Raw genomic sequence first — 12,806 nt, 5'->3', positions numbered from 1 at the left:
CTCACAGGGCCTGGGCAGGGGGATACTCCTCATTGACACGTGGTCTTGCAGAGGCTCTAGCTCCGCCCTTCCCTCCCCCCTGCCAGCTCTGCTGCCCTTTGGCCTCTGTGCCCCTCCCGCCTGGGAGAGATGCGCCCCTGAGCCGGGAAGTGGAGGGAGGGGGGGACTGGACCCTCAGAGGAATGTGTTGGCCTGAGAAGTGCCCTGATTATGGTGAAGGTCCCAGATGGACGCAGAAGGAAACCTCTCTTAAACTGGAGTCTGCTTGCCATACAACCCACACAGCATGACTGTCCAGGTTTGAATCCTGCTCCACCACTTGTTAGCCTTGTGACCTCTTGCAGGTGGCTCAGGCACTGTCTCTTCCATTGTAAAATGGGGATGTTGATGATCATACAATAGAACCTCTTACAGTTGTGATGAAAATGAAATGAGCTTGGCAGGTCCCTAGCACTACACAATCGTTTGTTACATAAATAAGTTGCCTGCTGTTTGCCACTTAGAAAGAAGTAGGAGGAGGCATTGGAGAGTTTTCCCAGGGGGAAGGTGGAGTTACAGAAGCCGGTGAAGGGATCTAGTTAATTGCTAGGATTCTTTTTTTTTTTTAATCCACTGCTAGGATTCTTTTTTCCCCCCTTTATTTTTATTATTGAAACTATTACACATGTCCCCAAAACCCCCACCTTTGCCCATCTCCACCCAACCCTGAACCCCCTTTCCCTCTAGCCATCACCACACTGTTGTCTGTGTCTATGAGCTATGCATATATGTTCTTTGCCTAATCCCTTCACCTTCTTTCATCCAGTCCCGTCCACCCCTCCCCTCTGACATTTGTCAGTCTGTTTCATGTATCCATGACGGTGTCTATTTTGTTCATCAGTTTATTTTGTTCATTAGATTCTATATAAAGTGAGATCACATTGCTAGGATTCTTAGCCAGGGGTACCAGGTATGTTTCTGTCTTCTAAATACCAGAAATGGGTGGCTGTTTCAATGAAACCTTAATAAGGATACTGAAACTTGAATTTCATATTATTTTCACTTGTCACAAAATATTATTCCTCTTTTGATTTTTTTATTTCCACAACTTAAAAATGTAGAGACCATTCTTAGCTCGCAGGCTAAGTGAAAACTAGACAGTGGGCCAGATGTGGCTGCAGACCTGGTTTGCAGATCCCTGCTCTAAAAGAGGTTAGTAGTGGGACAAGGACCTTCCCCTGGATTTCTTATGTCAGTGGGGCTCAAAACCCCTCCCCACCTTACTTAGATGGTTCAAGCTAAATGAAATAATATACATAAGCATTAAAAATGCCATGAAATAATGTGCCTTATATCATCATTTACTTACTTCTGTAACTGACTCCAAATAAAATAGAAGCATGGGCTTTCTATCTGGCACTTTGCAATCTTTAGTAAATGCTTCTGTCTTCCTTCCAAAAAAAAAAAGTTTAACATTTAGCCAGTTGCCTGAGCCTGAAACACAAGCGTTCTCATTTTCTCATCTTGAAATCCTATGAATTATGCCTTCAATCTCTTAAATGCATACAGTCCTTCACAATTTGATTGCTACCATCCATCTTCTCTATTAGCCACCGCACTCTTCCTGCCTTCAGGCCTATCACTGGCCAATCCATTCTCCAAGTCGCAGGGAAATGGAATAACTGCCTAAAACCTTCATTTTCCTCAAGAGAAAATACTAGGATGTCATTAACCTGGCCTCACCCTCCACACTTGTTGAAGGACAAACTGAGACACACACACACACACACACACACACACACACACACACACAGAGGCATCCCCTCTTTCCACCATGCTGAACTTCTTTTAGGTTTGGGGATGTGCGTTCTCTCTCTTGTTGGCTTTCTGTGACTCTGTCTGGAACTTTCTCTCTACTGATCTGGCTTATCCCCATTCATCTTTCAACTCTCAGTTGGGATATCACTCCCTCTGGGAAAACTTCCCTTTCTGTCCCTTCAAGTCTGGGTGAGATGTTTGACACAGTAATCATTACATTTACCAATTGTTAACCAGTCACTGTTTATCATCCTTTGGAAAATTCTATTTTCCTGAGATGGCCCCAACAGTATTTCCCATCAGACCTGACTTTTTCTGCAATGTGACCTTGATAATCTCCCCCATCACAAGTGGAGCTTACCTCTCTTCCTCTTGAGTCTAGACAGGGCTTGTAGCTGTTCTACCAATGCAAAATGGTAGAAGTGACACTGTGCCAATTCTGGGTGTGGTTCTGAAATGGCCTGGCAGCTTCTGCTTCCTGCTTCTTGGAAACCAGCTACCTTGTAAGAAGAGCAATGGCTCTGAGACTACCATTCTAAGAGAAGCCCATGCCACATAAAGGAGAGGTCCTGGAGGAAGAAATGCCATGTAAAGAAAGAGACAGAGGCCAAGGACATGAATACCCAGATATATAGACAAAGAAGCCATCTTGGAAATGGGTCCTCTTGCCCCAGCTGACCCAGCTAATGAAACATGAATACCCAACTGGTCCTTCTCCACTTCCAGACCCACAGAATTGTGAGAAAATAATAATGGTTATTTTAAACCACTCCGTTTCCAAGTCATTTGTTTCGTGATAATTGGAAAATATGATTTTATATGACAGGAGAGATGAGGTAGATTTTCAAAGCTCTCTGGGCTAAAGGAAAACTCTTACAAATATTTACCCTATTAGAAAGCAGAGATATCCAATTAAATGTTATTATCAGGGCAACTAGCAATTCAGCAAGATCAACAATTATTTTAAAAAATATATTTTTAAAAATATATTTTTATTGATTTCAGAGAGGAAGGAAGAGAGAGGGAGAGCTAGAAACATCAATGATAAGAGAGAATCATTGATCGGCTGCCTCCTGCATGCCCCCCTCTCCCAACTAGGAATGGAGCCCGCAACCCAGGCATGTGCCCTGACCAGGAATCAAACCATGACCTCATGGTTCATAGATTGATGATCAACCACTGAGCAACACCGGCTGGGCAAGATCAACAATTATTAAACTAGACTTGAGAGATTAAATGTTGAATCCCACAGGCCATAGCATTAACCTTGGAAGTTCAGGTGTCCCCAAAGTCTCCTCTGTTACAAGTAGCATTCACAGGGACAACTTCATAATAAAAGAAAACAGGAGAGAATGACTTCGCTGTACATTTTTACCCACTTCTATACTGGATGTATAATACTCTTGGGGAGGTTTTCAGTTTATCACCTTTTTAAAGCTTCCTCTGAGCCTCAGAATCCCTTCCACCTTCGAAACTGTAATAGGAGTAAGAGCTTCCCTTTCTTCTCTTTGAGAATCCAGTGACAGGTAGAAGCCAAGTCCAAGGGCATGCATTGTCAGGCCTGAAAAAACTAAAAGACTTAAAGTGAGGAAAAACAAAGTTAGGAGGGGACAAATTTTTACAAATAGAATATGGGGCATGTCACATTTCACTATAGGAGGACTCACTTTTGAGCTGAGAAATGTGTCATAGAGCTTTAAGCACTTTTCTCACTGTCATTTGCCACCCAGACAGAGATGTAAAGCAGGCAGCTGGATATATGAGTGGGTAAATATACCATTGATGGTCTTGGGAACCCTGGGAAACAAAGAAAACTACATGCTGATATGACAATGAAGAGAGCTTTCCCTAAATAATTCCAAATTACAGCATTATAATCTTTAAAGATACCTAATCAACAGATTTTATTTGACCTTTTTTCCTCTTTACTCAAAAAATACATTTTTCCTCTTCTGTATGACTTATTGACTTTCTTCTCAAAGATATATTTTATAGAAATATATGGACATCTTGTACATTTCATTATTTGCAACGTTTTTTTCTCCTTCAAGCAGTAAACTAAAACATTCTTTCTTGCAGATTGATTAGGCTTTGGTGACATGCCTCCTAAGGCACTGTAGCTACTGTTCATTAAATGACAAATATCTCTGGACAGTTCCATACTACGGATACAAATTCACTGAACCCAGAAAATCAATTAGCTCTAAGTCTGGGACTAATTATTTTGTAAACATTAGTTTATGAAGGCCATTAATGTGTTGGTGGTTGAGGACACCCAAATATATCCAGAAAAGATGGGGATACGTGACTCCCATTTCCACTCTTGTGAGAGCAATCTGCACAGACCTGGTTTGTTCCATCGACCATGGTTCTGGCTCAGAAGCTGCATGTAATCATCAGTTGTACAAAACTCATAACTGTGTTCCTGTCTTTCCCATGTGCTTTTGGCAGTGTGCCAGAAAAGAATGGCTTATGAGCCTTTCTTTTAAGCAACAGAAGTTTCCTAGAATTCATCACAAGCACAACACTCTCAGCCCTGAAAGGCCGATTCATCTGTGAACCAGGGAAATAGAGAAATTTAGGTGAATGATTCCCTTGATACTTATCTCAGTGACCATGATAACTTTTCTCATTTTTCAGTTTTTATAAGGTTGTGTCTTCTGGCCAAATGAAAACTGCTTTCAAGATCATAGTATTGGAGTTAAAATAAAGGCTAATTTGAATTAACCCCTAGTTAATGTTTTGTACACTGGTGTTTATGGATGAAGTAGTAGACTGATGCCAACAACTTACTTTGCACTAAAATTAGTAGTAGTAATAGTAGTAGTAGTAGTAGTAATACCGATTAGGTGGACAGATGGATGGGTAGAGAGGTGCATAAATAGCTAGATGACAAAGCACCTCCCTTTATCCAATGTTGAGTTGAAGTTTTCATTGCTTAGCCTCTGTACACTTTGGCGTTACCTCACGGTTTCCTGACTCATGTGAGAGAAGTCAGAGTCAGAGTGGGGTTTTGCAGAAATATTTTTTTGTCCTTTCCAGCTTCGAGTTCTATAAACAAAGGCAGGGTTATCACATGTACCCAAGAGCTGCCTGGGAAAAGCAGGAGCCCTGGTTATCAAAGTTGGAACCTTTAAGAAATATGCTTTTGTCTCCGTTTTTGTTGCATTCAATCAGATCAACAAGTGTTGGCTAAGTGTTGAGCGCGGTTTCCTGTGGGATTGTGTAAGGCCTTGCAGGACAATAAACCTTTTGGGGGCACTGAGTAATGTAGCCATTTCTGACCCGGCAGCAGGGAAAATGTGAGACAATTTGCTGCTGCTGGAAGGAGGTCAGCTGAGGCTGTGTTCCTGCAAGAGCAGATTGACTGCACTACGGTGGACCGGGCATCGGAACAAGCCAAAATGGTGCGTTTAAGGGGCAAGTGACTATGCAATGTCATATCCTACAGGAACACAGGTTCGAATATGGGTGTTGTAGAGCTTGAAGTTCACAAAATTTGGGGAGCCAGCTTTAAAAAGTACAAAAAATATTCATTTGAAATTGCTGGGGTTCCTCCGGGACTTTGGATGGGACCATGTAATTCTCTCCTTCTGTCTCCCCCCCACCCCCCACCCCACCCTTCACCAGCTCAGAATCTTGTTCAGGGCAGCTGTCAGGTTATGTGTATATCACTACTAGCTCCATGTAGCTTTCTGTTATTTCCTCTGATTTTTCTCATTATTTTTTAGGCATTGCCTTTCTGTGACTTTTCATACTGGCTTCATAACTGCTTCTGAAAGGCAAAGAAATGTTATTCATTCCTTCTTTTTGCTTTCTTTGTTTTTATGATTTTATTTCAGCTACAAATATTTGTTCTTAGGTTCCTGAAGCCTCCCCAAATTAGAGACTAACGGGTATTTTAGATGGAGATAGAAAGATGTGAAGGAGGTGAACCCTAAGCTGATGAGGTGTGCCCACATCCATATACTTTTGAAAATTCTTGTGGACTGTGATGATTTCACTGGATTTAAAAAATAGTATGCTATAGTGTCGTCTAGGACAGTGCTTTTCACAATCTCCTCTGCACACAGATCACCTGAGGGTCTCAGTAAAATTCAGTAATATTCTGATGTAGTAGGTCTGGGGTGGGAACTGAGGCTCTGCATTTCTAAGAAGCTCTCGGGTGACGCTGATGCTGCCAGTCCAGGGAGTACATTTTAAGTAGCATCTTACATTGGTTCGTAAGAACTCCGGTGGCACAAATACACAGTCACTCCGGGGCTGGCTCAACCTGATTTTAAGGTCCAGTTCCAGGATTGAAGGATGGTAACAGACCTGCAGAGTAGGTGTTTATTGACTAGCAAATACATGGGGACTCTTCCTGACTCCCATTATCTCCTATCCCCAGGAGCTTGCGGGTAGGGTTATAAGGATCATTTTGTTTTAAACTTTGCTATGGACCTTTTAAAATTTTGCCTATGGAGTGATGATGGGTTTCTGAAACATCTACTAGTGTGCTAGGCATCTTACCGACATTTTCTCTTGACTCCTCCTAACCCTTTGAGGTGGTTATTTTTTTACTCCCCTTAAGAAGGGGAAGCTGAGGTTTAGCAGGGTTTAGTAACATGCCAGGTTGCATGGAGACAGAGCAGGGATTTGAACCCCCCGGAGCTGGGTGCTATTGCACATACCAACCTGTATTCCCTCAGCAGTGCTATGTGTTAAACTAATTCAGCATAAAGTATTAGGACATAGATCTATCACATTTTGTTTTTCTGGTAAGTAAGGTCCCCTGAGGAGTGCCCTGGCAAAGGGGAGGGAGCAAAAGGAAAGAGGTGGCTGAAAAGAAGGAAGGGCTTAGACACCAAATATGAATTTCATACCTAATGCAAATTTTAGCTCCAACAAAAATGGCATTGGAATTCTCACCTTCGTTGTGCAAAAATGGACTTCCTAAAATATCTGGTTTCATAAATTCATTTTGGAGCAATTAAGGTATGGTGTTTCAAAATGCTGAGAACTTGCATGTCAATGTTAAAGGATTTCTGTCTATATCGTGTCAAGACAATTGTAGCTTTCTCTCTCCTACATAACATCATGTGAAAGAGTCATTTGGCAGGTTCAGTGGAGCTGGTATTAGTCTTTAGCCAGCATCTTAAAAGTTATACTTTGAACCAACTTACCTGATTCTGAGTTAAGCTTTTTGTTCCTATTTAATTTACCATCATATTTTGTTCAGTTATTAAGCAGGAAGGTAAGCAGGCCTGGCCTGGGGCAAATATTTGAAGATAAGTTTGTTACAGGGTCCTCAGTTTCCCATGACCTCTTGGTTCAACCACTGAGCCTTGCCAGCCAGGCTGGAAGCATATCTTTAAAGTGCTTTAAGTAGTGCCTGCCACATGGTGAGTCCTTAAATGTTAGCTAGGATTATTATTACTACAATCACGCATATCCTTCAAGGTCCAATTTTAATGTTATCATTCCATAACATCTTTCTTGATTATCTTAAGGGGAAAAAATTTTCCTTGCTTGAGCCTTTCATAGCAAAGACAACAGGCTCCGCTCTAGCACGTGAGTTGGTTCCTTCCACCTTCTTTTTAAATCATGATTCGGTGCCCACAGTGTGCCTGGTATTTTCACATAAGATTTCTCATTTAAGTTACATAAAGTGAAAGAGCTGTTGCCCATCTCATTTTACAGATCAGAAAACTGACGTCTGTAGCAGGAAAGAGGCTTTGTCAGGGAGACACAGCTCACAAATGACAGTACTATCACCTCTTCCACGCATTCCGAGTCTACCACCCCACAGCAACTTTGCATCTTAACCATCTGGGAAACCTAGCCCTCAAACGTTCATTGTCACTCCAAGCACACTGGAGGCTCAAATTCAAGTGTGCTGAATAGACCTACAGAGTTAAGTTCCTTACTCTCATGATATCATTTCCTCATAAATACTAAATAACTCTAGTGATTCCAAGTCATGTTAATTCAGCATGTATCTTTATGTATATTATAGGGTATATAATGGTTGCTGTCTTTCTTATAGAATACTATATTGATTTCTGTCAAGTTTTTTTTTTAATGTTGCCACCCTCCCTGCACTTTAATCTCTTTCTAGTTTCATGTGCTTATGGAAATAGGTAGCTTGGGCTATTTGGCAGGCAAATTGATGTGTCTATTTTATGTAGCTGGTAATATGATTCCAGCCAAATCCTACCAGCTCCTCTATGGAAATAGATTTCTGGTTAATACAGACTAGCTTTAAGATCTCATTTTATTTTGAATGTTTTTTTTACCTTCCCAACTGAACTTCCCTTAAATAAGGATACACAGAGCTATGTTTGCTAGTCTTTGGACAGGCATTTGAGTCAACAGTGATACCTGAGCCCTGTTGACTTATTGTCCTAATACAAGTAAAGAGAGATTACATTTCTAAAAATCAGTCATCATTCACTATCACCTCCTAAACCAAGGGAGACTAGAGAAATGTCTTCAATTTAGAATTTAGGCTAATATAGAACAGAGAAATACAAGAAAGAGACAAAAGCAAATAGAAGGAGAAAGGTAGGTCCAAACTTGAGAAGGAACCAGGTATTGTCTTAGAGGAAACTGATCTGGAGATGACAAAAGTATGAGCCACCTAAACAGGGTTCTTCAAGTTTTTTAGGAAGAATGAGAGTCCAGTTTTGGGAATGGAATTTTGAAGTACTTCAAAGACATGTGGCTCCAAGTACTCATTACATGAGAACAACAGATTACAGATCCATATACACAGTATGTGAACTCATAGTTGTTTTTTAAAAAATCCTTCCTTCCCCGAGGACATGTTTATTGATTTTCTTTTAAAGCGACGGAAAGGAGAGAGAGAGTGAGAGTCATCGACCGTTTGCTTCCTGAACAAGCCCCAACCAGAGATCAAACCCAAAACCTAGGTATGTGCCCTGACTGGGAATCAAACCCACACCTTACCTTTTTGGTGCATGGAATAATGCTCCAACCAACTGAGCCACTGGCCAGATTGTGAACTCATTTTTAAAAAAACAAACACATGCATGTATATACTTGATAAAAATCTAAAGGTATGTTTACCAACATGTTGATGGTTTTTTATTTTGCTTGTCTGTAGTTCTTGGCTTTGCAGAATAAACATATATTACACAATTTTTTAAATGAAAGCCAAAAATAATTCACAAAGGGACAGGATTTTAGAACAAACAATTTTGTTGAAATCTGACAAATTATATTGCTTTAGAACAGGGGTGGGCAAACTTTTTGACTCGAGGGCCACAATGGGTTCTTAAACTGGACCGGAGGGCCGGAACAAAAGCATGGATGGAGTGTTTGTGTGAACTAATATAAATTCAAAGTAAACATCATTACATAAAAGGGTAGGGGCTTTTTTTTTTTTAGTTTTATTCATTTCAAACGGGCCGGATCCGGCCCGTGGGCCGTAGTTTGCCCACGGCTGCTTTAGACACAACAACATGTATAAATCCTTGGAGATTTATTGGAGAATGTGTTCTTCCCTTCAATAGACAGAAGCAACTTTGTGAATTTCATTTGTCAGTGACTTCTGTGACTCACCATATTAATTTTTTAGGTAAAATTCCCCCCAACACTATCTTTTCCCCCAACACTATCTTTAATGTGATGAATGCGAAAGATCTATGAACACAAAAGTGTGTGTATCATCATGCAGTACTGGGAAAGACTGAGTACTATTTTGGACACTGGGATTTGCATTTTCAAAACACTGTTCTTACTGTTACAAATTGATTCAGCATCTAAAATATTTTGAAAAGTAATCTTTCTATTCTACTAACCAGGCCTAGATAACCAGCACTCTGGCTTTGAGGAGTAATGTATTAGCTGTGAATATAAAAGACATTTGACAAGAATTTTCATAGTTTTCTCGTTTGCTTTGTTAATCAATTTTTAAATGTAAAAGGCAAAAGTGCCCTATAAGTATGCCCAACAGGGGACTTTAACTCACAAAAAGTAGGCCCTCCACATTTTCAGTAAGTCTTCAAGCAAATTCTCTTTGGGCCATGGACTTTGGGTGTAGAAAATAATTTCATCTGAACAGACGTATGTGTAGAGTTTCTAATAGAAACAAAGGTGAAAAATAGGTGTGGCATGGTACATGTCAGGACAGAAGCTGGCTGGGCCTGACCATGGTTTGTTCAATGCCAAGCTATGTTCCTTAGTCTCCCATTCTTCCCACCTCCCTGCCATCGTGGACCCACCATATTCCTGGGCCAGTAGGAAGTTCCCATTAGTGACTGGACATGTTCACTTGGCATCTGCCTCCATCCAGACAGAGCAACGCCCATGTGGGTGCTTCCTCATCCAGAGCGATAAATAGGATGCAAATACCTTCTAATACATGACCCTGACATAATCAGAGGGGATATGAGGGATGGTGCCTCAGAGCTGTTACATTTTGCTTAGAGCTTCAGAGTTAAAGTTAAAGCACACTTCAAGCGTCTCCAACGTAAGGTGAGTAAAGTTAATTACCTTCAGATTGTCAATAAAGAAAGAAAGATGGTAACCATTGAACATGTGACTGCTAATAATGATGTGATTTCACAAAGCAAAGAACACAAGAAAGTTTCTCTTGTGCCCTACTGCTGACCAGTACTTTTCATGATCAGACTAAGGGTGGCAGCAATAATCTTAGAACCAGAAAAGTAATAAATTTATTTCCTGAAAATATTTATGTTTTACATGGTTTGGGAAGAAAAATTGTGTTTTTAGTTTAAAAAAAGTACAATTTTTTAGTTTTTAAATCTCTTTTGATATCATTTTAAGTGTTTTATTTCAGAAATATTGAAAAGTGAACCCATGTCCTTTATGTTAAAGATTAGATCATGATCAGGGGCTGTGGGTGTTTAAAATGATGTCAGAGTCTCACAGTGCTTTGGATAATTTGGTCAAACAACTGATCATCTTAATGGAGAGAAATGAGAAATTTCAGTTGATCAATTACTTCAGATATGGTGAGCTGTGTGGAATTCAAATTTTTTAAAGTTTGATTCTATATAATTCAATTCAACAAATGCCTATAGAATGCTCAAGAAATAAGGAGAACATTTAAAAATATTTTTATGGATTTCAGAGAGGAAGAGAGAGGGAGAGAGAGATAGAAACATCAGTGATCAGAGAGAATCACTGATCAGCTGCCTCCCGCAACCCAGGCATGTGCCCTGACAGGGAATTGAACCATAACCTGCTGTTCCATAGGTTGACACTCAATCACTGAGTCATGCTGGCTGGGCAAGGAATAAGGATATTTTTGATGAGGTGGTCTGGAGGATAGTATGAAGATGATGAATTTATGATCTAGAGCAGTGATGGCGAACCTTTTGAGCTCAGCGTGTCAGCATTTTGAAAAACCCTAACTTAACTCTGGTGCCGTGTCACATATAGAAATTTTTTGATATTTGCAACCATAGTAAAACAAAGATTTATAGTTTTGATATTTATTTTATATATTTAAATGCCATTTAACAAAGAAAAATCAACCAAAAAAATGAGTTCGCGTGTCACCTCTGACACGCGTGTCATAGGTTCGCCATCACTGGTCTAGAGTAAGATGAGTAAAATGCATTAAATGCTATAAAAATTAAGCATATTTATAAAAGTGAAAGCCAAAGCAGTAGGAAAAATGTGCAGGTGTGTGTTTAGTTAAGAGCCTGCTTAGTTACTTTTTCTCTATAAATCTAAGTCCAACGTTTAAAATTGTATCATTTATATTATCCTTGAATGAAAAATAGTGGAATAAAAATCATGAAAGTAAAAGAGAACCTAGCTAGATGATGCAAATACTCATTTTAATTATTTTATTTAGGACGACAGTATGGATACAAAATCCATTCTAGAAGAACTTCTTCTCAAAAGGTCACAGCAAAAGAAGAAAATGTCACCAAATAATTACAAAGAGCGGCTTTTTGTTTTGACCAAAACAAATCTCTCTTATTATGAATATGACAAAATGGTGAGTTCCTATTGATTCCATTGCTATTATACTATTTATTTTTCTTAAGGCTCCACAAAGTGCTTAATTATAATGAAACACTATATCAGGTTTCTTAGCTTACACAGTAGAGATCAACTTTCACTCAATTATTACATTTGTCTTTTCTTAAGCAAGGTGCAATTAATTCAAGAAAAAATGATTTTAAAACATTGGCTAACTTTTGGGAGTAAGGGGAGAGATCAACCAAAGGGCTTGTATGCATGCATATAGGCCTAACCAATGGACACAGACACCAGGGGGGTGAGGGCATGAGTGGGAGGGGGGGTTGTGGGGAGGATAAGGACACATATGTAATACCTTAATCAATAAAGAAAAAAAGAAAGTCATAGAGAGACAGAGAAGCCTTTTAAAGGCAATCAACCTTTTATTTGTTTTCTGTAAAAAAGAAAAATACAACACACACACACACACACACACACACACACAACCATTGGCTAACTTTATAAAGACAAATTGCAAATCACTTTAGAACAGTGTTTCTCAACTGAGGGTGATTTTGCCCCCAGGGGACATTTAACAATGGTTAGGGACATTTTTGGTTGCCATAATTGGTGGGAATAGTGTGCTACTGACTTCTACTGGGTAGAGGCCAGGGATGCTGCTAAACAGTTTATAATGCACACGACAGCCTCCACCGCAAAGAATTATCTGGCCTCAAATAGTGATAAAGGTGAAAGATCCTACCTAACACAATGTTGGAAATCAGGCTATTTCTATAAAGTAGAAAAAACTGAAATACTGTCATAAAATTGAAACAAAAAGAAGATGCGTTGTGGAGTTAAATCTTTTTCATTTTATTTATTTATCGTTATATTTTATCTTATATTTATTTATTTATCTTTATTGTTGAAAGTATTATGGAAGTCCCTCTTTTTCCCCCATTGACCTCTTCCAGCATGCTCCCAACCCTCCCCCCTGCCCAGGTCCTCATCACCCCATTGTCTGTGTCAACTGGTTATGCATAAATGCATATAAATTCATTGGTTGA

General features: G+C 39.7%; 1 protein-coding gene across 1 annotated transcript in view; it reads left to right on the top strand.

The window, feature by feature from the left end:
* Positions 1-5,081: 5,081 nt before the first annotated feature.
* BMX (BMX non-receptor tyrosine kinase) overlaps positions 5,082-12,806 on the top strand; it is a 45,628-nt gene continuing 37,903 nt past the window's right edge. The window contains exons 1-2 of the mRNA XM_014544300.1: positions 5,082-5,204; positions 11,630-11,776. Coding sequence (XP_014399786.1) covers positions 5,202-5,204; positions 11,630-11,776 — 150 coding nt within the window. The 5' untranslated portion in view covers positions 5,082-5,201. The remainder of the gene's footprint in view (positions 5,205-11,629; positions 11,777-12,806) is intronic.

This window comes from Myotis brandtii, unplaced genomic scaffold (genome assembly GCF_000412655.1).
Source record: "Myotis brandtii unplaced genomic scaffold, ASM41265v1 scaffold359, whole genome shotgun sequence".
In the NCBI taxonomy this organism is placed as follows: Eukaryota; Metazoa; Chordata; class Mammalia; order Chiroptera; family Vespertilionidae; genus Myotis; species Myotis brandtii.
This window is presented reverse-complemented; position numbering and strand designations above follow the sequence as displayed.